Source organism: Triplophysa dalaica, chromosome 16 (genome assembly GCF_015846415.1).
Source record: "Triplophysa dalaica isolate WHDGS20190420 chromosome 16, ASM1584641v1, whole genome shotgun sequence".
Taxonomy (NCBI): domain Eukaryota; kingdom Metazoa; phylum Chordata; class Actinopteri; order Cypriniformes; family Nemacheilidae; genus Triplophysa; species Triplophysa dalaica.
The window spans coordinates 8,316,266-8,343,028 of record NC_079557.1 but is presented as its reverse complement, the minus strand read 5'-3'; the positions used below and the strand labels follow the sequence as shown (position 1 = coordinate 8,343,028).

Genomic DNA, 26,763 nt, shown 5'->3' with positions numbered 1-26,763 from the left:
CTCTCTATCTCTCTCTCTCTCTCCATCTCTGTCTCTCTCTCTCTATCACTCTATCTATCTATCTATCTATCTATCTATCTATCTATCTATCTCTCTCTCTCTATCTATCTATCTATCTATCTCTCTCTCTCTCTCTCTCTCTCTCTCTCTCTCTCTCTCTCTCTCTCTCTCTGTCTCCATCTCTTTCTCTGTCTCTATCTCTCTATCTCTCTGTCTCCATCTCTCTCTCTCTCTCTGTCCCTGTTTCCCTGTCTCTCTCTCTCTCTCTCTCTCTCTCTCTCTCTCTCTCTCTCTCTCTCTCTCTATCTATCTCATTCTCTATCTATCTCATTCTCTGTCTAATTCTCTCTCCATCTTTCTCTCTGTATCTCTCTATCTCTCTCTCTCTCTCTCTCTATCTCTCTCTCTCTCTCTCCATCTCTCTCTCTGTCTCTCTCTCTCTATCACTCTATCTATCTCTCTCTCTCTCTCTCTCTCTCTCTCTCTCTATCTATCTCATTCTCTGTCTATATCTCTCTCCATCTTTCTCTCTGTATCTCTCTATCTCTCTCTCTCTCTCTCTCTCTGTCTCTCTCTCTCCCTCTGTCTGTATCTCTCTCTCTCTATCTCTCTCTGTCTCCATGGCGCGCAGTCAAAGCAGCCTCTTCACCTTCATCACATCATCCTCATCCCTTGGACTTATTGCCAATGCCTTATCCCTCTGTTTTTGTGTGGAATGTAGTGTACAGTGTTCTGTTTCATGTCTTTGCACAATAATTGTAAGACTTTCTAATGGCTATGTGGCTGGATGTAGTGGTGATGCCTTAGTCGTGCTGATGGGATGATTGCCTCTTCTAGGTAACGAACAGTTATTGCTGCTCTACCTTGACATCTTTCACAATGTTTCAAAGAAATGTCAAGTCTCCGATCGAGAGAGACAGCTAGATGAGTGTGAATGACCTAGAGATCACACTTTTGATTCAGACTGGCCATTTCATAGAAAACAAGTCCAGTAAAATTGTATTGTACCACAAAGGTATTGGTTTGATTATTGAATTATATTTGAAAGTAATGTAATTTCTATATAAATCATAAATGATGACATTAGTACTTAAATAAGATGCAATGTAGTGTAATTTGGGCTTTTTTTCTAATATAACTATAAAAATGAAGCATGTCGATTTTATAGTTAGCCATTGTGGTATTGCTTTAAGCCAAAACATGTATGAGGGAATGCTATTCGTGTTGGTTCTGAATTAGTAAATTTTATTATTTTTGGGCAATGATACTGGAAAATAATCCAAGGTGAAGAAGATTCAGGTTGAGCGTATTGAAAATGCCTACGAAAGAATACATTGATAAAGTAAAGGCTGTCTTCCTAAAAAGTCGTGTTTAAGCTGTTGGTTGCACTCCATCTTTCACGTACTCCTGTAGCTCCATCAGTTCATATGCGTGATGCACAGATCTGTAAACCTCAGCACGCTTGCCAGCATGTAGCATCCATACAGCAGGCGCGTGAAGCCTCTCATCTATCGCTTGCCTGCACAGCCAAGCACTCAGACACTTAACTATTCTATTGTCTGGTGAAAAATGCAATGCCTCACTCAGCCTCTCTCTCTGACAGGAATGAAGCTTAGCCACTCTTTTATTTGTATTTTTTGGCTCGGTCCTTCTTTTCTATTCTTTATTTATATATTTTTCTAGTTCGTCTTGCTTTGTGGATGTCATTTCACATTTTCTCATCATGCAAGCAAAGTACCGCCAACCCACTTGACAACAAAGGGTCCGCAAAACAATCAGATAAAAAGCATTTATTGTAGTCACTGGTCCAGGCAAAGGTCTCCACGAAAAAGGCAGACGTGCTGACAAAGACCTATTGTAAACGTGTGACACAGACAGAGGAGAAAAAGATTGAAGACTGGGCATGTGCAGAGGAGACCACACACCTGTGTTTGTGCCCCTTGTGTGTTGTTCAGAACGCTTGCTCCACAGCTTCAGTGCAGTCAGGTTTAGCCACGCTTTGCTTTGTTTGGTTCACCAGTGAGGTCACAACACAAGGGTTCTGCTCCTTGCAGATCTTGTTATACCTTTATTGTCCCTATATTAGTTCAGGTCAGTTTTTCTTTGATTCATAACACCACGTTCGACAGCTGCGTGTGTCCTGCTGTGTTCTCAGAACCAGATAAATAATATATATGTTATGTTTGTTTATACATATAGGCGCAGGAACGATTAAGAGACAAATTTGTATTTAATCAGGATTTCTAGATGTATTGTGGGCATTCCAGTCCAGTGTCTGTTGAACTTCAACAAAATCAAAACTCAAAACAGAGTCTTCCAACAGCAATGTGAAAGACTGACAGCATGTCAAGACGCAAGAAAACTGTGACACAATTGAGGTTATCACATAAGAAAATCATTTTTGATCTTTTCCTGAACACATGTAAAATATTTATGTTGTATTGGTTAAAAGTGAACTTGTTAACTTTGCAGTATTTAAAGTCTCCAGTTTTCTTTCTTTTTTGCAAATAAAGGCAAATAAAAACAATGTTTTTATTTTAAATTTGTGAGAAGCATTGATAGTTGTTCATATAATGAAACAAAAATGATAATTTTACCTACCCATATATAATAAATGTACATATATCATGTTTTTATGTATTCATTTCTGAGTACTTGATAAATATAATGTACATGTCTCCTATGGTGTGACGAAGCAAACATTTTGAAACAAATTATTAATAATATAATAATTTGTATTATTAATAAGTTATAACAATTGTTTGATGCTTTCTTTAAACTGCTAAGCAGAGCTAATGCAATCTTTATTGTACTAAAGTATGAAGAATCATTACATTTCTTACAAATCCCATTCCTATTCATCAGACTGTATGTGTGAAGATAAGTGTGCAGGTTTCTAACTCCTTAAGGAAAACCGTAGACACATTTTAGATCAGTTTAGACGATAATTAGAGGAACAAATGCTGGGATGGCTCATTCACTGCTGGGGAGGAGGTATCTTAAGTTTGCGTCCTCCAGTGGTATCTTAATCTCTCGAAGAAGCCTCCGCACCCCTCTGGGAAGGCTTTAATGCGGTTATAGTGGTTTTTGGTTCAATGCCCTTGTATCGCAGATGCCAAAAGCACACTGAAGCCAAAAACCAGAACAATGCAGATATCATTAATAAGCTCTCTGAGGGTCTGTCTCTCACTGAAATAATGCACCATTGGCATTATAGCGTGCTGAGGATGGGACAATATACAGTACAAATTCGATGTGAATTAACAGACCACGCTCTGATGTCAATGCAATATAATGATGAAGTTACAGGGGGCACGTGAGGACTTTGCGATATACTTTAGCCATGTGCAGGAGACAATGGACTACTGCTCAGTCATGGGCAGATTTATTATTTATTTTTTTCACTTTCTCTCCCGACAAGAGTTGTACACTGCCCTGGAGCGAAATTTATCTTTTGAATTCTAATAAGCTTTTCCAGCCACATCATATTCAAGATGGACTCAACCTTTGCGCTCCACATATAGCGCTAACAACCGGGAGCCGTGTAATGAACGCTAATCGCTTTCATTTGAAAATGACCCAGTGCACTTCTCACTCTAAGCTCTCATGCTCTCATTACAGCGAGGCTAACCTTAACTCAACTCGGTTAATCTATTTGGTGAAAGGCCTGGAGAAAATAGCATTGTGCGCTTTGATAGTCCATTGACTTTGAGTGCTCTTTCTTCTTTGAAGTTCACTAAAATATCAATGTATCTGTAATTGGGCATTTTGTTAAATACTGCATTTAAGACTTGGCCTGATGAAGTGCTGTTAATTACTATTCAGATCTCTGATCTCATTAGGTTCACAGATGTAAGTGTTAAACTTCATTAATGCATCATGTGCTTGATGCAAAACCATTTATCAATCGCATACAAGCCGTGATATTTATTTAGCATTGCTAATTTTTTTTAATAAATCTATGCATGTAATCTGTATGAATAGTAAAATATTCAATTCTCTGAATTTAAATGAGATTATGGTGCAAATATTGTTTATATTGTTGCGATGTATGTGTCAGATTTCTTATGTAAAAGCTTTTCTTCTTTGCTGTTACATTACGACATAGTCAATAAGCAACACTTAAGCATAGAAGTTTTAGTATTGCAAAAATAAATACATTTCAAAGAGTATTATTTGAACACTTCCCTCTGTATATAGAATCACCACAAATTTGTAATTTCAGTATTGGACTTGCTATTAAGGTATAAGTTGATCACTAATCAGTTGTTTCATTTTAGAGTAAGAATGTTTCTACAAATGAGTCAAAATTTATTACAGTTATTAAACACAAAATAATTGTTTACCTGTTTATTCAGCTTCCGCAAGTCAGTATTTAGTAGATGCACATTTGGCATCAATTACAGCTTCGAGCCTGTGTAAATACACTAACTCTCTTTTAGCCTTGATAATATACGATTTTTGTCATTTGTAATCATGTTTTGTGCATTTTTATTCATTTTTTAAGATTAAAGAGTTGTTCTCTGATAATAAGTGGCAGTAGGTTCAATTAAATTGTGATATGAAACAACAAATAGTCTGACTGGACAAATGCTTTTTATAGGCACTGTCTGTGGTTATACATATGATATCATTGATGTGTGAGATATCGGTCCAGTGGCCTGCTGCCTGGTCTGTCTGCCTGTCTCATAGTGCACTCAGACTGTCTGTCCATCAACACAGACTGCAGACACCCCAGAGGCTCACTCTTAACACTGCCTATTACTGCTCAATCTGCACTCTGTTTCATGTAGTGACATTCACCAAGACTATATACCTGTCAGTTACTGACAAAAACTCATCTCACTTTAAGTGGTGGTACTGGAAACTTTGCTAATATGTAAATAATGACGGCTCAAACTATTAAAAGATTGCTTTGGGTTGTATTATTATATCAAGTTTGCTTATAATCATGAAAGATTATTTAGTTTTGCTAATATATTGGCTTAATTAAAATAATGTATCTCTCTCTATTAAGTTTTTTTATTGTTAATTATTATGATTACTATGATTATGGTTATTTTTAAATTGGCATTTGACAACAATTACTAGCTGTCAATTAGTAGCACTAGGAGGCAACAGAACCTGAGAAAATAATTGCTGTGTATTATCAAATAAAAGCTGCCTTTCCACAACCTGTATCAACCAGAATGATAGATAATCTATAGCATGACAACTAGAAAAAACAAGAGAATCATGTTTTTGCATCACAGGGTTAGATGGTATGTTTTGACAGCGGGGCCGGGTCAATCGCCCTGTGCTAAAGCCACAGCAGGACGTCTACTACTTCATTCCAGTGCACAGGTATAACATTTAACAACCATCTCTTCCCCAGAGGAGCCCCAATGACATCATCGCCAGGTTGCAATGTCATTCTCTCGACTGAGCCGACAGAGTAGTGTCACCGATGTGCTTCTGTAATTATATATCATAGACTATTTCCTGAGAGAATAAATATATTATGAAAGGCAAATACGGCTCAATTTTGAGTGACATTGCTTTGCACATTAGTATGCTTCAGCAGTAGCTTCTCCTTGTTATGAATTATGCCATTCATTCTTTAGGATACTTTCCCATTGACCGCTGGACTACTGCAAAAGAAAAGTACTAATGTAACATGTACCCTTCTGCAATTCAGTATTGCAAGGAACTCCATACCTACCATTTTTCTCATTTTAGCACCTCATGTATTTTTGATCCCCGAGTTGATAAGATGGAAATGTGTGGCACTCGATCCTTTTTCATTCCATCCATGAGAAGTATGCTTTATGAGTACCTTTGGTCAGAATACTAGTCAAAGTGCAGATTTTTCATATATATGCACATTGGACTGCGTAGTGTAATATTTAAGGAGTCTTTCTTGCTGTTAAAAGTAATATTAATAAATGGTAAATCATGCAAAGATTCTACCCCAAAATAAAGTTCTACCACATAAACTGCAGAACGATTTTAATCTTACATCACTGAATATCAGAATGGTTAAAAGGATAGTTCGTCCAAAAATTTAAATCCGTTCCTCATTTATCAATCCTTATGTCATTCAAAATATTAAGATATTTTGAGAAATGGTTTTAAGTCCATACAATGGAAGTCAATGGGGATTAATGTTGTTTGTTTACAAACCTTCTTCAAAATATTTTCTATGACAACTTTCGTTTTGCTGTATTAACACAGTTGTGAATGTCTGTAAGTTTAAGATATCTCCCATATCAGCCAATATTCTTGCTGACCTTGTTTCACTCGTAGCATCAGCACGCCAGCTAATAAAATATGGTCTACAATACACAATGCATAGCAATGACATATAAGCGCACTCCCTGTCCTCTGTGATACACCATCACCGCGATAAAGATAACCGTATCGTGTTCTTGAGTCTATAGAAAGCTGGCATTGCATTAATGGCTCTTAAGGTGATGTAAGGTCGTCTCTTGGAGTGAAATCTTTGTAGCATTTTCTGAGAAACCAAGTGTCCATCCTCACGTTCCGGATGTTCTGTCAGCTCCCCCCTCCCGCTGTGCCTCGCCTCATCACTGCTGTGGCCTTCTCAGCACACTCCTGGTTGGCTGTACCTGTTAAGGGTTTCGTGCTTGCCCTTGCTTGTTATTATTGTTTATCTTGTTTGTCAATCACCCGGATCGCCTGCCATTTCGCCATCGTCTTCATACATATTCATGAGCCCTCATTACCTGGCTCACTGGTTGGTTGCAGGGCATGGCAATAGTGCCAGTCTTTGTTCCAGAGACTAACAACAGGTGACTGGAGCAGGCTGGTGTATTGTTACCTGTCGTTTGCATATTGTGAAGTGTCAGGACAGGACGATAAGAAAAAAGGTGCACAGGGCCTACAGATTCCTGTATAAGCAGACTTCTCACCCGCATGAGTTTAATTGAGGCTTGTTTTTCGAACAGCTCTCTGAGACCTTCCTGCATGAAATAATAATTCAGCAGCAAAATGATCAAGAGAGTAACTGGGAATCAAGGACATGCATGAGGACTTACAGGGATGACATTATTTGGAATCAATGTCAGAAATTATTATGGGCTCGAGGCAGAGATGCAACCAAAGTGACAGAAATATTCAAGATGGTTACAATGTTGGGGCAGAAAATCTCTTTGTATTAAATTTCTCTCTTAACTGACATTTGATATATTAATAATCTATTCCAGGCAAGTCTGGCTACGAGTTTACTCTGATCTGTTGAATGTGTGGTTAATATAAAGTGGTATTGATGGGAAAATAAATATTAGGAAATGTAATGAAAACATTGTGAACAGCTGCAGAAGTTTAGAACAAAAGTTACAATCTGCTAGGACTGAATTGGACTTCACAAATGTTTTTTTTGGGTGTTTGTGTGGAGATGTTTTTAATGTAATATAATGCTATATTGATACTGCGTACAGTATATTGCACTGTTGCACTGTTATTTTACAATTTTTTATGTGCTTTTTCCATTTTTTATGTATTTTGTATTAATTTAGTTTTATTTTAATGTTTGTTTAGTAAACTACAATACACTGTAGTTTGCACTGTAACCCCTGCCTTTGCTTACACATATCGGGATAAAAACATGTAACAGTCTACTCGGATACTCATCCTCTCCATCTAATGAAAAAGTCTTTAAAAAGACAAAATGAATGGCATGAGCGGTCTGTCAGCTTTGCGAGCTCTATCCCTCACCACCTAAAATATAATCCATTTTTTTATTTCTCATTTAATTTAATGCGATTTTGGAATCTGTCATCCCGGGTTTGTCGCCTGTCAGTCTCCAACTGTGGCTAGTGTGTGTGACACTGTGAGGTGTTAGTTTGATTTTGCGGAGCAGAGATTCTTTTCGGATGTGTCAGAGTGCGGCTTTCTAGATTACTTTAATGCCGACAGAACAGCCCTCTAATGTGTCATATGTTGTGCCGATCGAGGAAAATTACCCTCCTGAGTGGCTGTGGATGAGTTTTCCTGTCTGTCTGTAAGACTGACGCTATTTAGGTCTTCACACCTCACTTAAGTAGCAAATGGTTGTTTTTGCTTTTAAATGGCCGTTTTAATAAAACAGCTGCCCTTCGTGTCGCCAATATATATGTTGTTAAAATACAGTTATGGTGCGAGTTTCTGAGAAGTGTGTGATTACACTGGCAATTGGAGGGGTCGTGTTATTAAATCGTGAATAGCTGTGATAAAATTATGACCTAATTTCATAGGCCAGCGCTGTATAGAATCTAAAGTGGATAGAAGCTGTTTACATTGGCTGTGTCGTGATAATTACCCTGCTTATTTATTAATAGTGTGTCTTCGGGTAATTTTGATAAGGGCTGCATGTGTATTAGGTGTCTGGAGATAAGGTGACTAACTCATCAAACGGGCTATTCAACATGTGCACCTCTGATGTCTTGGTTCTGTATAACACACAGGAACAGATTTACTCTAATCTCTGTCCTTTTGTTGAGCTTTCCCAAAGAGGCTTCCCATTAGCTCTGTTCTATTTTCAAAATAAGTGTGCTGTCTGGTATTGAATACAATTCATTTAATACCAAGCACCATTGATTAACATTAAGATGGGAATATGTGGTACATGTAAGGAATGTTAACCCAGCTTGTTATTGCAAAATAAACCGCAAAGCAGAACGGTCTTGTATCGCCCTGATGGGATTTATTGGCCGGCTGGATGTACATTTTCCGCTTATTACTTGGATATTTGCCACATGAGTAAATTGGACATGAAATATTGATTTGAAATATTTTATTAGCTTGTGAATGCAGTACCTAGATAAACCATGTGTATAAGTTCTAGGAATTATCATAGTATCCCACACTAAAGTATTATTAGCAAATCTAGTATAATAGAGAGCCTTGCTATCATTTCGAATGCTTTTTAGGGCATTCTGTATTCAAAACTATTGAAAGCAACGGTGAGACAAGATGAACTTATCATGTAGAGTGTTCTACATTTCCATCTGAAATGTTGTTTCTACATATTTCGAGACTTATTTTCTGCCATAAATCATTATTGTAAGTCCACCTCTATGTTTGTTACAGAGTTATGCAATTATTTAACTAATAAAAATTATTAAAACTGCTCGTCAACTATGACAACACACTATCTATTCATTTAAAAAGTACAATGTGTTTTCCATTTCCTTAAAGGTTTTCGTAAGGCCAGCGACCATTGCATTCACTTTCCCGTCCATTTGTCTGTCCCCGTTAAGATATTGCCATATGTGCATGCCCATGTAAGCAGAAAAGAGCCTTTCAAAACAGACTCATGCCATTTATAAACACCTTACATGTTTCGCAAGTGCTCTTTTAAGAGATCCCATTTTTATGATCAAGTTACTGTTGTTTTACTGTCTTGAGTAAAACATATATTGAAAAGGACACAAGTGGCTGTCATGAATGCATATTTGGAGCTGGTCAGGGTATGTTTCAGAGTTTTCTCTGGTATTGATTTAAACAGAGGTCCCTGAAACGATTTACCGAAAGCCGTGGCGAGACCTGCTGAGAAGGCACGGCAGGAAGGCGGCTGTATAATGTTTCACTTGTGCGCTTTGCCTGAGATAGAAACTAAGCCGCATGCAGGGACGCGTCCTAAAAAACGAAGACCAGATCAATTAGAAGAGACTAAAAGGAGGGCAAACTGACAATCGCATCTATCAGCTCTTTTCACAACAGACGCGGCTGGTTCAGATGAAGAGCTCAATGTTTGGCATCACATACAGGCAAGGTTACGGCCCCCTGTGCACCCCGCCTTTTGTGAATTCTTTGGGTTTAATAAAGAGTTTATTGCTGGGAGGACATTTTTATTGATTGTGCTGTCCCTGGGAGGGTAATTTGAGATTTGTTGATCTTCCCTAGTTTCTGACTTTACCGTTGGGCATATGCTCTGCTGAGCTGGGGAGAGACGTCCGTGAGAGTAATTTATTCCCATCAACCCGAGCATGGTGAGCTTGTTGTAATGGCTGTTCTCTCTTCCTCACCCTCTGCTCTGAAGACTTCCAATCTCTCACTCATCATGTGAACTAATGGCATACTGCTGTATTTAGATGTGTTTAAAGACATAAGGATGGAATTTGTTACTGTTTCTTTTGAATACTGTGGACTGTGCACTAGATGCTGTCTACTATTGTTTAAGAAAACTGTACAGGTTTCACCAGCATCATCTCACAATTATTAATTTTCAAAAATACATTGTATTGGTCAAAATTTTCGATTTTACTTTTATGCCAAAAATCGTTAGTATATTAAGTAAAGATCATGTTCCATGAAGATATTTTGTAAATTTCCTTCCCTACATATATAAATGTTATTTTTGTGAGTGGATGGCCTCCTACAAGCGCCTCTGATGGGCAACTTTAAAGGAGATTTTCTCAATGTTAAGATTTTTTTGCACCCTCAGATTCCAGAGTTATAATAGTCTGTATCTCAGCCAGATATTGTCCTATCCTTAACTCTTACATCAATAGAAAGCTTCATTATTCAGCTTGGAGTGAATTTAGGTTAACTTAATGTCAAATGTCAAAATGTTTAATTACTTGAATTCACCCTGTACAGGTGTCTGAATGTAATCAGGTCAAATTGAGTGTATTGCATTGTGGGATACAATATTCCATTTTCATGTAGTTACTATTTGAATGAACCCTTTCATGAATGTGAATATTATTCAGTATTTAAATATAACTTGATTCAAGATTATTTTTTATTTTTTTATTGCTTTTGGTAGATTTTACACTAAAATATTTTTTCACTTTACACTTTTTTTTTTCAGGAAATCTGTTGACGGCTAAAGAAGTGATAGTGTATAGATGCTGGTCTAGAAAAACGTCCTATACATTTTTTTAACACTACAATAACATTTGAACAAAATACAACCAACAGAACATTTATAACTGAATCAAAATGATAAACGAATATCTTGAAAGTGATAGTTCAACATTCTATTGTCACAAACCTTGTTGTCATATCAAACTTGTACGACTTTCTTTCTTCCGCACAACACAAAGGAAGATACTTTAAAGTTGTTGTAGACCGGCACCCCTATTTGCATTGGTTTTGTGTCCATACTAGTCAAACATGTTTAAAATGAAGATAGGGTGAGAGTAATCGATGGCAGAATTATAACTTTTTGGTGAGCTATCCCTTTAAGGTTCATTTTATATGTACGATGTTAAAAAATAAAACTAGAAGAGCTGCTGGACCAGTGTTTACATCTTTCGAACTGGTCTATAGTATCATGTACTAGTGTCCCATGTAGCGGTTGATTTGTAATTATGCCATCAGTCTATGGATAAGGAAGAAAAAGGCCTTTTAACCAATCTAGTGATCTCTATTCATGAACGGTTTTACATGTAAAAAGAATTGTTCCCAATATACAAAATATTTATTACATCAATAATAAACATAGTCTGCTAGTGTTCTTTTTCCAAACATAGGCAGAGGATCTGTTCTGAAGACTTTCCCTTTACGTGCCCTCTACAGTTGTCTTGGCATAGGTCGAGTGTGCTTCCAGAACATGTCAGCATCACAGATCAAAGTATGCTGCTGGAAGCCCCACAGATACTGTCATTCAGTCAAAATGTTTTCTGATCCACGGCTTCTCTCTGTCTCTCTGTTTTTTCTATCCACTTCCAACACCGGATTAATCCCCGTAACACTTAGAAACTTGGCAGTGACTACATTTACAGACTTGCTTTAAGAGATACATGGAAACGTACCAAACAAGAAAATCAAGAAGCAATGTTGCTCAGTCAATACACTCTCTCTTTTATTTTATTCAGTTATTTTTTCTTTTACAGTCTGAAATGACAGACAAGCAGCAAAGGTGTGGAGAGTGGCAGCATGCATGTATCTGGTCCTACAGAGGGAGTCCAAATGCTTGGGTATTTTAATGGCATGTTTTGTCTGCTAGGCCCCATGCTCCGAAACTTCCCATCCCAGATGCAGATTGTGTCTAGAGGCCTGGAGAGAACAGTCTGACTCAATCAGAGTTCATGCGCCTCTCACCAACCCTCCCATATGGCTCTGCTCGCGTGTCATTTACTCAATATGCGGGGATCCGATAATTATGTAAACCAATGACAAGCATAATAACAATCAACGATTCAGTTCCATATTCGAACATCGTCTCTCCATCTCTGCTCTATTTGGCTGTTTGTCCTATAGAAGCCTTTGGAAAAGAAGCAGCGGCAAAGCTTAATCGCTTGTCTCGTCTGTGCAAGTGGCGACGGAGAAATACAACTCCAGTAATGAGATTTGGCGGCGCATTAGCAATGATGATTGCTGCGGCTGAATGGTGTGCTGCTGTGTTGTTGCGTTTCATTCAAAATCAATGATACATTGTTTAGGGGAGCTTTGTTCGTCAGCCGAACCGCCGGGCTAATGTTCCTCAGACTCTTTCAGATGATAGAAGGCCATTTTACCGTAATCCCTCCCTCTAAAGGCGCTGATCTTTGCTGCTCGATTGCGGGCTTTCTGTGATGCCTCTCAATGCCCTCAACGCATTTATTTAATTTAACATGTGAGATGATGGAGTCAACCGTCATTTTTATTTCATTGTCCAGACAATACAGGCTTCTGAGGCATTTTTCTTTATTTTGGCTACATTTTCTTTGATCCTATTTTTTTGCGGACTGTGGGGATGGGTTAGACATTCTACTGCAGCCAAAAAAGTTCAAACCAAATAATTGAGTTTTGCATATGCATGAGGATATTTTTTGCGTGGATAATATCAAATCGTTATCTCATCAAAAGGCGACGTCTCGCAAATCCTACAGTGTTGTTGTTTACTGCAGGGAACAGTATCAAGAGGTTTAACAGTCTGTTTAATAGTAATATCATATTTTTCATTCTTTAGCGTGCTCCCTGATTCCCTTCTACACGAGAGATGCGTATCCATTATTTATATCAGTAAAGTTCGTCAAATTCTCACTATGCCAGAAATACTACATTTACTTCACATATTTCAAGATCCAGGTGTCAGTGCATTGGCTTTATATTGCATCATACTTTCTATTGTCAGTAGGACATTGCAGAACGAGACATAAAAGCGTTTATCTTTTTGCTTTAAGACGTGCTCATCGATGATGTGGAAAAAAACAAGGTTAGTAATTCGTATGTTGCGGGCATATTTGGAAGACTAGTCTCAGCCTCTGACGTCAAAGCCGTTGGATGAACGTCCGATGCATAAGGCTCATTTTCTTGGCAACACTTCAGAAAGTTTAAAGTCGTCATGTGATTGGTTGAATAGTACAGGGTTTCCGGGAGACGTGCGTGTTGCATTCTTTGATGGTCTCCCGGGAAACAACAGGAAGCTGTCTGAATGAAGAAATAAGGCGGCAATTTTATATCGGTTGCAATATACGAATTCATCACAATCTACTTAACGCTTAATTCTTAAAAATAAACGTTGTTGATGTCAGAGCTATTGATAGAGAGAGTCGCGTCTTCTACGTTGACTCCAATGGAACAGATTTTTCACTGTTTCAATGGTTTCCGGAAGTTACTAGTAACACATGGAGCTGCGACTAAACAGAACAACTGAGGTAAACTTCTATCCCATTTAAAGACGAAAGCCATTCAATGAATACAAACATGAAAAAATAAAGTATCTAAAGAGAAAACATAACTTCCTGGAACTATCTGAAGGCTCCCTGACTCTCGAGATGATCCAGAGTTTTGGACTTCCTTTGGCAGAAGTCTCTCCATCAATGGCTTTGGTTGATGTTAACATCTGAGACTTTTGTGAATGTACACCGGTCTGTTACTGTGGGGACGTTTCTACGCGGTACAAATCGAAGCTTTATTGGTGGCTTTACCTGTCAGTCATATGTCCTTTTGGGCGGGTCTTGGCCAGTAAAAATAGACAAAGTTTCCAGACCTTCAGTACGAAGGTCACAATACCAGCCCTGGTGCTAATAGCTTAAGCAGGAGTGGCCTTTTTTAGTCATGTGACTGCAAGCACGCCTGCTTAGGCCGGCCAAATTAGAGGACGTAATGAGAGAGGACATCTCCAGAAACCTACCCGAGAAAAGGGCACCTCTTCCTAAGAAAAAAAGGTCGCAACGCTCCTTTTCATGTACTCAGCTGACCTTTATGATCACAATTAGCATTTTAAAAAATGAAGGTTCTCTCGCCCACGTGCCTTTACACTTGGAGATAATTGCAAAGTTGGACGAGCAATATGAGATAATATAAAATGTTTTTGGGGGGAGAGGAAGGCAATAGAGTTCCCGACATCTGTAAAGTGGGAGATTTTAGTGGCGAACCTGTCTTTCACTCGACTTGGATATGTCCTCCATCCGTATTGTGGGAAAGGAAAAGTAAGCCATAAACATCAGGGACATTTCAGTGACATATTAAATGATGTGGGGGTATTCATTCCCTCGTTCCTTAGAGTCACCTTGAACGTCATTTTCTCTGCACCGTAAAACTTTAAACCTCGGCTGAGCTTCAAGAGCAACGCCGTGCGGGCCCGAATTTACCTCGGAGGGAGTCGACTTCATTCAGCAGCAAGCTGACGAAAGCAAAGATGGAGTCAAGACCAACATGAATATTTCCCCTTGAATTGAGCTGCCATAGACTTTCACCGTCCGATCGGGCTGTGCTTGCTTAAAGAAAGAGTGTTTTTATTCGCTCTCTGTGCGTTGTGAGATTGGCAGTGTTTGGTAATGGGGAAAGATGTGAACATTAGGGAGTCTCTGTGTGAATCACAAGTGTATTTCAGACCACAATACCATCTAAAGCAACGGCCCCATTTTAACCTCGCTTCAATGTTTACTGTCACTCACGTCCCCCCAAATGAGCAAGCAGCAGCTTTGTGTTTATTTGTAATGATTGCTTATCGGATGAAAGCAGAGTCCTGGCACACGTTAAGGCCGTGTGCGTCGCTCGGTGAGCGATTAAGACAGATCGTGATCAGCGGTTGGTGTTGTGAAGCTGTCCTTCCCCTGTGGACTGTATCTTTCTTCTAGAGGGACAGGTGGTTTTTCCTGCGGCACTGATTGGTTTGTGTGTGCTTTCTCTTTGTAGAACCTGATCAAGAATCTTCCCGAGCAGAAGGAACTGAGCAGTCTGGCTGAGCTGAAGAATGAATACGAGGAGCTTTGCGAGTCCGAGCAGTTTGGCATTGTGGTGAGTACACAGAACTGAAGTGTTTTTACCACAGAGTTTTACCCGTTTACCACTGACAATGAAGTGAACAGTTCTTTAAAGTCTTTAGTTCCTTTATCTGGACAATAATTGGTATATTCAAGACATCTTGCTTGTTAAAGGATTGTTGATCCAAAAAGGAAAAATCTGTCATCATTTACTCACACTAGTAATTTCATAGCTTTATAAATGACTTGGTTTTCTGATGAACACAAAGATATTTGGAAGAATTTTAGTCATTTTCAGTTCCGAGACATCATTGACTACCATAGTGGGGAGAATTTAGTTGGTAGTCAAAGGTGCCGGAAGAAAGAAAGTCATACAGGTTTGAAATGATCACAGAACTTTCATTTTTGAGTGAACTCCCCCTTTAAAGGGGTCATATGACACGGCTAAAACAAATATTATCGTTTGTTTTAGATGTAATGCAATACAAGATATAAGGTTCAAACATGCTGTATTTTCCACATACCGTACAGGTTTGTATCTCCTCTTTTCCCCGCCTCTCCGAAACATTCCGATTTTTAACAAAGCTCATCGCTCTGAAAAGTGAGGCGTGCTATGATTGGCCTGTTAACCAGTGCGTAGTGATTGGTCGAATACTGCAAGCGTGTAACAGAAAAGTTACGCTTCTAACCATATTTGGAACATCAGGATCCAAATTAATTGTACTGACAGGTACTCCCACCTTACTTGCATATACATTTGGGCGGTCTTAGTCAAATCATAGTTTTTGCAATTTTAAGTGTCTAATATATGCATGGGCAACTTAAACACACCAAGACTCAGAAAAACACGTGTTCGCGCCATATGGCCCCTTTAAGAAAACATTTTTTTTGCCCATTGGCTGATCACAGCCAGTTCATGATGACTTAAAAATGCTGCATTTAAAAATATTTGGATGCTTAAAAATGTTCTTAAAACTTGGGAATCATAAGGTACAACTGAAGATCATTGTAAGCAGTATATATGGTAACATACAGTAGTCAGTTAGGTTATTATAGTTGGATAGGCAGCGGAATGGAAATTTACGTCTGAGAGAGCTGCACAGTTCCCATTTTGGTGGTAAACGGATATCTGACACTAAGAAGGCATTTCAATTGCCTTTCAATTTTATCCTTCTCATTTTCTTCGTCTTTTCTTCTTTTCTCCTCTTCCACTTTCATTCTGTCTGTTTTGGCTCCAGCTCACCATTTCCCCTTCTCTTTTGTCACATCCCTTCACTTCCTTCTCTTTGGCTCATTTCTGTCTGAAACCGAACTCGTTCTTCTTTCCAGTTCCGTCTCTGTTCACACCAATAGCTCTACTTCCGTGCGATTGAGCTGAAAAGATTAATGGGGGGAACCGGGAAATTAGGCAAAGAGCGAGAGGGAGAGAGAAGACTGCCTTCAGGCTCTGTGCAGGATCAGCGCTATTCAATATATAAAGAGACTCAGTAATGTATAATTAAAAGGCCAAGAATATAAAGGGCATTTTTTATGACAAGTCAAATCTGGTAGCCTGGTTTGTGACTGACAGAAGCTACGATTTTGATGAATAATAAAGACAGAGGCAGAGCTTTATTTTACTGCAGAACGTGATTAGGTCTGCAGGTTCTTTAACTGGATGAGCTTTGAGACCTCCTTCCTATATTGACCAAATCCCATTAACGGTGGCCTTTGTCTTGACTTCGTCTCAAATATTTAGGCTCAACGTCAGTTAGTTCTGAACAGCACATGTGTCTACATTGATGTGACTCGCACCTGGATTAGAGCAAGTGTATTGAAAAAATGAAAACGATGTTTCAAGACTGTGGAATTTTTCTTTGTGGATCACAAAAGGAGGTTATATTATATATAATATATTTTTATAGAAGAAGTGAATAAAGCGGTCCAACAATGTGTAATGTAATCAGTTTTTACGTCACAATATACTATATTGCTAAATTCAAATTTTTGAATAAGCAAAGCATGTTCTGTCAAATTTATTTGTGCTTTCAACAATATACCATTTCCATTAGTAAAGCACTAAGCATTAAACATATTTTTTCATGTCACTGCATAGAAGCAGCTGTATTCTGCCCACTAAACTCGTATACTGTTTATGGAGATTTATTTTGGTGATTTTCTGAAATGTGTTCCTTCACACTCAACGGCTTCAGTCTTCATTCGCATTCAGTATATAGAAAGAACAGTGTGAACATTCCTTCAAACTCCTTTTGTGTTTCACTGAAAACAAAACTTGCGAGTTGGAAACAACATAATGATGACAGAATTGCTCATTTTTAGGTGAACTATTCCTTTAAAGGGCTATTGAAATGAAAAAAATTCTGTCATCATTTTCAAACCTACATACATGTCTTTGTTCTGTTAAACTCAAAGAAAGATATTTGTAAGAGTATTAGCCATTTTCAGTTCTGTGACATCATAGTAGAAAAAAATGTAACTTTTGTTTGTTCTGTTGAACACAAAGTGAGATACTGTATTTAGCAAAACAAACAGTTCTGGGGCACCTTTGAAAACCATTATTTTTTCCCCTACTATGGCAGTCAATGATGTCACAGAATTTAAAATTGCCAACATTCTTCCAAATATCTTTCTCTGTGTTCATCAGAACAAAGTCATTTATACAGGTATGAAATGACACGATGCTGAGTGAATGATGACAGAGTTTTCATTTTTGGTTGAACCCTCCCTTTAACCGCTCAATCATTCCTCTTTTGCGCATCAACCCGCCTTAGGTTTTCACCCACACGTAGCTCTGTCAAACATAGATGCATCTAGTTTGATGCATATGCATGCCTTCAACAGCACATGAGTCTTTGACAGCAGATTCTCACAGAAATCAATTCAGTGCAAAGTAACAGAAACCTCCCTCCCTCTCGCCCCGTGTCGAGTTTTCACTACCTGAGTCTTTGGAGGACGTAATGAAGCATGTTGTGACAGTCTCCTCCTGTGACTGAGCTCAAGGCGGGTAATATACAGGCAGCCTGTAGAAGCACCTCATCAGCACCACCTCACACTGTTCCTCTGGGAAATAAGTCACTCTCTGCTCATCTCCCTTTAGAGCTGTCACCAGCTCGCACTCTTTTATTGTGATTTCCTCTTATAAAGAGAAATCAAATCGGGGGGTGCGGGAGGAGGTGGGGTGGCGCACGGGGGTGTGGGGCAGACTCTTTTTTTGTTTTTGATCGACACCTTACTCATAAAGATGAATAAATGAGAGCGCTAATGGGACATTCTGACGCCGTCTCTGGGCTGCCTGCGAGCGCTGGATTATGCAGAAATGTGGAGCGAGAATGTCTGAGGTCGCCCTCTTCTCCATGCAGCTCCTGTAGGTTCCTTGTTGTTGTTGTTGTTGTTTCCTCACTTCTTCCTCTGTTTCAGACTCACTGTATATTTTTTTCGTACTGAAATGAAAATGAAATGTCATCTCACTCCGGCAACCCGTATTGCTGTTATTATGTTTAAATGTGATTACAGGTAATCTACCTACTTTAAATTTTGTTCAATCAAGACTCTTGCACAGGAAGTCCATAACACAATAAGCACATTTTTTAAACTCGTGAAATATTGTTTTTAATCAATTTCACCAAAACTAATTTCACATGCTTCTACGTGACATAAGCATGGCGACTATAGACGGTTTCAAAACAACAACTTAAACAAATGTTCATTTTACTTGTGGCCCAAACTTAACTTCCGGTACACATCCGCAAAGAATAGATATATAGATTCTTTATGATAGCAAGCAAAATAAATAACAAACACATTACATTAGCTAGCGAGTTAAAAGGGTTTTGGGTGACCAGCAGAAGAACCGTTACTTGGCTAAACTTAAATGTGAGTTTCACGACCCATTTAACAAATTATTTATAAAAAAAATGACATCCAACGTTTTACTTAATACAATTGTTATACAATAATATTAATTAAATAAGAAATTTAGTTATATTATAGCCATTAGCCAGAGAGATAAACAAACACGGACCAGAAGTTAACTTTGGGCCTGGAACGTGCGTCCGATTAAACGTCTATAAACTGCACAATGGCCTTTATTAGTTTAAAACTCACTGACACACAATATTACAGTTTCTATGCTTATAGTCAAAATAAAATCATCTTAAAATGTATGCAATTCACAATTTCAACAGAGTTCACATTGACATTAGATTGTGTAATGACAATATGTGTTCCTCTGCCCGTTTCAGATGAGCTCCGTTAAGATGCTGCGTCCCCGGCTGAACGGTATCCTCTTCAAGCTGACGTTTGAGGAACAGGTGAACAACATCCGGCCGGACATCATGAACGTGACCTTCGCCTGTGAAGAGGTCAAGAAATGTGAAAGTTTCAGCATGTTCCTGGAGCTGGTGCTGCTGGTGGGGAACTACATGAATTCTGGTTCCAGAAACGCTCAAACCTTTGGATTCAACATCAGCTTCCTCTGCAAGGTAACAGTCCAGCACATCGTCTCTCTTACACTGCCTGACTACAGCAGACGGCTCTCTGTAAAAGATGTTTTAAATCTCACTTATTGCATTGCATTTAAAACATGTTTTACCATATGCCATACATAAATTATCCTCCTACCTGACAGGTGTCACTCGAATAGGCATATTGAGAAATCACACCTGACAGAACTAGATTCTGTAAACAGCAGCATTCAGGGAGTGGCCCGCTCTTTTTTTTTAGCCAATCAGAAACTAATTTGCCTCTGTCTGGCTCGTGTTCGGGTTTGATGACATGTCTAGCTTAGCGGTTATGCAAAAGGGAAGATTTGCATACAGCACATTTAAGCTCAGTTAAGTGCAGGTGTATCGTACTTTAGAGGAGTGTACTGCTAGTCGCTTTGTATATATGTCAACTGAACAACTAAATAGTAAAATAGTATCTTGTGTATTGGTAGGCTGTTTTGTGAGGGTGAAATTGATATGGGCATTTGGTGCGATATTTGTTTTGAGTTTAGCGAGCGGTGACAGTTATGGGAACAAATTTGACAACTCTACACTTCCAGCTACAACGTTGGAATCGTAGTATTCTGGAGAATAACATCTACTCTGATGTTATGAGTTTGGATATCGCAGGTTATTTATAGAGCCGGCAGGTTGGCCTCCCTACCGCGAGTGCCGTAACCATTACCAGAATGTGTATGAAAGCTGTAACTGCTGTTGTTATGCGTATGTAAAACGGACATCTGGGTGTGCGTTTTATAAGCTGATTTGGATGGCGAAGCCATTTGGTCTTGCTACGAAAGACAGCCACCCCCCTGCTGGTATTTCCAGGCAGCCAGAACTACACCGTCACTCTTAGTTACGTCTCTTTGCTGGCCTTGTCATGTTCGCCGAGGAGTCCCAGATGCTGCTGGGACACAGGTGTCCCAACCGCAGGGGTTTAAGCTGGAGCCAGTTGCGGGATGGTTGTTTTTCCCTTCTCTGTTTTCTATTATTTACTTCGCAGCGCCGAGGAACCTGTTTCTGAAAGCACTGAATTACAGTTAAGCTGGAAAAGTAATTTAAAAAGCTGAGGCAATTTAATTTAACACTTTTATAGTGCGATATTTAATCAATGTTCGCTTTTTACATCACTCTCTAAAACACATCGGTCCCACATCGCGTCCGGCTTGTAAACATCCGAGTCCTTGATGAACGTCTCCTTATCTGCTAAAGCGCGCATGCACATTGATTTAAAGGAGGAAACTTGATTAAAAATGAAGATGGAGTTTGCATATGAGAAAAACAGTGTGCACATACACATTTTAATGGGAGAAAGTTCCTCAGCTCGTTCTTTTCTGTGTATTTTTGCCTACACAATAGTCTTTTGTGAAGATGGTCTGTATACGTTGCCATTAGAATTTGCTTGAATGAAGGTCACACTAGGAGATTTTTCACCGGGATGTTTGGTGTGGCAGGTTTGTAGGTGACATGGAAATTAGGATGCTATGTTTCACTGTTTTATGTGTTTGTACTGGATGGTGTTGTGGCCCAAAGGGAGGACACCTTTGACGGGTGACCCTGCCCTGAGCATGGGCAGCTGTGGGAGAGCGATCCAGCGACCATCACAGTTTGTCGTTCAGTGGTATTTTCTCTGACCTCTGTTAAAGCCTGTCCTTGGGTCTCACAGTCGCGGGATAACACACAAGGCTTTGTCCCTAGGTGTCGACAGGGTGGACATCTCTATAGACTTTGTGTGCTGTGCTCTGTCTGTGGATGCTAGAACCTTAAATCAGCACCTTTTTTTCTTTTGACGGTCTGGGAATTATATTATTGAGATTTTCAAGTATGGGAAAGTCATTGAAAGTGATAAAAATGTGATGGAAAAATGCACTGAAATGTATGCAATATATGCTAAAAGATCTCTCTCTCTAGATCTTTCATTCAAGTTTAAAAAAGCTTTATTGTTGGGCTCTCAAATCAAATAATCATGATTAATTGATCCAAAATAAATGTTTGAGTTATATAATATGTACAGTATTTGTATTTTTAGAAGCATGTATAAATAGGCTCCCCGTGACCGAGGTAGTTCGGATAAGCGGTAGAAAATTGATGGATGGATGGATGCATGTATAAATGCACACACTCTTAACAAAAATGTACTGTACATATAAGTATAACCATTTATTTTGGGACCGAATAATTGATGAATCGATTTGACAGCTCTACTTTATTACCTTTCTAAAAAGAGTCTTCACAATTCTAAAGCACAGAGACTTTATAAGAATCTATTTATACAGTAAATCAGTGAGCATTAAAATATAAACTTAGTAAAAGTGGGCAAGATCTTATCCCTCTCTCTCTCTCTCTCCCTCTCTCTCTCTCTCTCTCCTCCTCAAGTACTGATTGGGCTGTTATTGATGGACAAAGGGAAACGGTCACATTCTCACTCAGTTCAGTCAAGTAAATGGCCCCCCGCGTGGCGGACCTCCGCTTACTAATGAGCTCATCAGGAAGGGCCGGCTGTGGGCTGACCCGTGCCACATCACTCTCGCACTCACTTTATGTAACCGCTTTGGATATCTTTGCATATTGGAGATTTTTACAGGCCAACTTGCTTGTTAACTCAGACCCGCCCTAGCCAATTTGGATTTAAAAACAAATGCTGTGTTGCTCTTCTGCTTTTCTTTAAACATCTGGTGTTATCAAAGAAACAGCCAGCCATAATCACCACCACCAGTGAGCTGGGCAGTTTGTGATGTGCTTCTGGAAAGCAAAGCTAACTATTCTTACTCGTCATTAAAAAAACACTGCTCTGTCATTTTTTGGACAGTGGTGTGCAGAATAAGTCAACTCATGCAGTTTACAGCGTGGAGTTAAAGGGATACTTCACCCAAAAATGAAAATTCTGTCATCATTTACTCACCTTCGAGTTGTTCCAAATCTGTTTAAATTTCTTTGTTCTGTTGAACACGGAAAAAGATATTTGGAAGAATATTTATAACCAAACAGATCTTGCCCCCCATTGACTTCCATAGTAGGAAAAACTACTTTTGTCTACCATTGTATCTTTTCCTAGTATGGTAGTCAATGGGAGGCAAAATCTATCTGTTTAGAAGCATTCTTCCGAATATCTTTTTCTGTGTTCAACAGAACAAAGACATTAATATAGATTTGGAATAACTCAAAGGTGAGTAAATGATGACAGAATTTTCATTTTTTGGGAGAATTGTCCCTTTAAGCATATATAGTTTGATGGATAGATAGATGATGCTGCAGATTTAGAATTAAATGTTTTTTTAATCACTACAAAAGCTAATATCATTTTGTAAGGTCCAGTGTATGAAATGTAGGTTTGAATTGCAACCAACTGCTCACTCCCCATTGAAACACTACGGCAGACTGAGATCACGTCCTGTTTTCGCTTCTTAGCAGAAAGAGATGATGTATTCACGAAATGTGCTCTGTAGAGCTGTTTGTCCGTTCACGGCTACTGTAGAAACAACATGACAAATTCCATGTAAAGGGACCCGCAGTGTATGTAGATAGAAATAGCTAATTTTAAGGTATCAAAAACATAACGCTTCATTATGTAAGTTCTTTATACACATCTTAATATATAGTTATGTGTATTATATTGCATTTCTGTCAACAGATCCTCCAAAAAATGACACACTGGACCTTTAAGAATGTATATAGATCTGGGCCATTTTATGTCTGTTATGTCTGAGGGAAGTTTGATCCATGCAGATCTCGAAGCATTGGCCATCGTCTCTCTGAGACACACAAGGCCCTAAGCCGCTTTTAAGCTTCAGTTAACTTTAATCTTACAGAAGTATGTGTGAGCGTAGAGAGTAACCTTCTGTTGTGGATTCTTGACTTTCTGACATACACTTTTCAAAAAAAGTTACTTCTGTGGAGACGATTTGACATCTTTCAGAAAAGGTAGACTCCGAGGAATGCACACAAAGATTATGGCAACTTCAAATGAAATCAAGCGTGTGGGGAAAGGCTTACTCCAGAGCAAAACCCCTTTCAAAGCTACAAGCATGAAAAAGTGTTAAATTACAGATAATGTTCATTAAATCTGGATTATCTCTCTACTTTCAGAGTTTTTAAAGCATGACTATATCCAGCAGATGTGTCGTAGAAGAGTTGAAGGGCAAACCTTGATTTTAAAGCGTTTTTAAAGCGTTTTTACGGTGATTTTTACTTTATTAGACAGGTCAGATGTATTCAGTTGGCATCACGTGTGACTTTAGACTATTTTTATGCTGATCTCAGTCTGTAAATTGGCAGCTTGTAGATTGAAGAAACACACTATATGTTCATAATGACTCCTCACGGTTTCTCAGCTTGTTAAAGATTCTCCCAGAACCGGTTGTCTTCTCACAGATCTGGCATGGATGATGCTCTCACGGACAAACAAACTCCCTCAGCTACCTCTCGCCCCACCCCAAACTGCCTCCTGCCAGAGGTGTAGCCCGAGGCTCTCTGATTTTCACTTGTCATTCTTACTAAGCAAACTTGCTTTGTGGCACACTCCGAGCCTTTAGATTAGTCTATTGGCCACTGTTCCCGTCTAGGCTCGCTGCCATTGGTAGACCAAATACGCCAGTCGCCGGCAGCATCGCTGTATCTTTTTCTTCTGCCATGCCCCTCAGCTGCTGTGTGCCGGAGTGTGACTTTCCCATAGTTTCCCCCGACTGAAAGAAAGCACAAATGATGGCTATGAAGATCTATGCACAATCAATGCCTGCAAACTGAAGGTCCTTTGGCGAAATGTGTAATTGAGCAATCAGAGATGACAGTCCTTTAGGTGGTCTGAGATTTCTTGGTCCCCGTTGCCTCTCATGTCTGTTATTAGCTAATTGTTCTTGAGGATTTATATCTTTCGGATGTCTCGGCGGAGGTTGATTGTTATTCCGTGGTAGCGCTCAACATACTTTTATGAATCTGAAATGGGAGGATGGGGTACGTTCAAGTGTACTAACTTGTCAGGCCATCTTTCTTTATTTTTCTGTCACGCTTGCTCTTTATCTGTGCTTTTACAGCGTGGTGCCTACAGATACACTGACAATTGTACCTCTATGGAAAAGGGCCAGTTTCATACATCGGCAGTGACGGTATCTCCATGAAGAGACTCTTTAGAAATGTTGGCTGAATACAGAAGGCGGCATAGGAACAGAAGGCCCGCTTAGCAGTTTTACAGCAAGGAGACAATTCAATTATGAATGTAATGGCTTTAGCGGAATATATGGTATCTAAGCCTATGACTCACCTCGCTTGTTCTGACAACAGTGTGCATTGGTTGTTAATGACATTTTCGAATCGTTCTAGCTTTGGCTTTCTTAATGTCGGCTCGGGTCCAGAGTCATAACAGAGATTGCGGCCAAGAAGAAAAGGGCCACAACATGCTCTGCTGGCAGAGAGTGAGGAGAGCCTGATGCCCCTGATGCTGGTTCACTGCTGCCATAAATCCTCCCTCACACCTGTTATACTGAATGGTCATGTGACACTCGTTTTCAGTAGTTAAGTGGATTTTGTCTAAAAATGCCATTTTACGGGCTAATGTTAACACCACTTGAGACTGATCTTCCTCACGCTTGAGATTGTGTGATGCAATAGAGCCAGACACCTTTTGCAGAACCTGATTGATCGATTGGTGTGTAGATCCATAGTTAGCCGTTGTTGCAGTATGGGCAGAAATTGGTGGCATGTTTGAAAGAAATACTGATCATAGATCTCTTTCGTACAGTAGATCTGGACATTAATTGGAGTTTTCAGATGGGTTTCAGTAACAGTTTTGTCTAAGACATACAAATTGCATAGTTGGTGAAGTGTGGAGTTTGATTCTATACATTTAAGAAACCTTTTAGTTAAAATTTGAAGCAATTAATATCTCAGTTTGATGCATACTTGAGTTAAGTTATAGTTTAGTTTTTGACAAGGGTGAAATCGCTTCTGAAGCTCTAGTCTAGTGGAGACATCTGTAAGATTTCTGGGTCTTTTTCTCAGTGGAAATGCCTGGGATGCAGGAGACTTGAAGGAATAGTACACACACACATAAATCTCCCTCATGTCATTTGAAATCTGTATGTGACTCTTTAACACAAAACAATATATTTTGAGAGTGGTTTTCTGTCCATACAGTGGAAATCAATGGGGTCCAGTTTTGTTTGGTGAGCAACGTTCTTTAAAATATCTATTTTGTGTTCTGCAGAAAAAAGAAAGTCACACAGGTTTGAAATGACATGAGGGCTCGCGCAAATGATGAATTTTTGTTTTTGGTTGAACTATCACTTCGAGGAAACATTTTCTTTTGCTCTGTATTTCATCTAATGGCTGTCTAAGTGAAATAATTGAGATATTAAAGAGATCTCATCTGTACATTTTGTAGAGGCATTACTGTAACAACATGAAAGTGCCTTGACTGGAAAATTAGTGGAACATCATAACTTAAAATAAATTAGATTATTCAATTTGAAACAAGATTAGCAGGCACGCTGACATTATTTGATGCGTTACGTGCCTATGAATGTCTGCTTCAGTTTATAGAAGTCTCTCTCAGTAGTGAAATATATACATGATGTTCGGACCACTGTTGTCATTTTAAGTATCGCTCGGCTTCATATTTGCCATATCTTTGTTTCTGTTGTCAATAAGGGTAAACTCACTATGTTAATGAGCTCATAGTTCTGTCATATATAACTAATTATTGTTTCATTGTCCTGGACCTCTAGATGTCACATACTAAATACATTATATACATAATACGTCATATGATTTAATATAACAATACAGATTCATCCATTTCATTATTTTCATATTCTATTTAGTTCATTATAATCTCTCTCCTGCGGTGTGAAAATACAGCACAAAAAGTGTGAGTAGACGCTCATTTTCTATAAGTTTAATCAGCTGGTTTCCCTTTCATCTCTCTGCATTGTGCCGATCTCACTTGGCAGATTAAAACCAACCTGCACTGCAGCGGCTTTCTGTAATGACAGTTTGGGGCATAATAATAAACAAATTAAAATTTGAAATGCATGAAATTAAATTGTGATTACCCAATGTGAGCAGATGATTGATCCCCATCTAATGAAAGTGTGAGCGAGTGGTATACGCACACTTGTGAATGCGTTTGGGGGGTCGGCCTGGCTGCGGGGTGTGTGAGGGGG

General features: G+C 39.0%; 1 protein-coding gene across 7 annotated transcripts in view; it reads left to right on the top strand.

Moving 5' to 3' along the window:
• Nucleotides 1-26,763, top strand: part of diaph2 (diaphanous-related formin 2) — a 367,005-nt gene that overhangs the window by 206,452 nt on the left and 133,790 nt on the right. For all 7 annotated transcript variants that reach the window (XM_056769322.1, XM_056769321.1, XM_056769323.1 and 4 more), the window contains 2 exons: nucleotides 15,055-15,156; nucleotides 19,364-19,603. In XM_056769322.1, coding sequence (XP_056625300.1) covers nucleotides 15,055-15,156; nucleotides 19,364-19,603 — 342 coding nt within the window. The remainder of the gene's footprint in view (nucleotides 1-15,054; nucleotides 15,157-19,363; nucleotides 19,604-26,763) is intronic.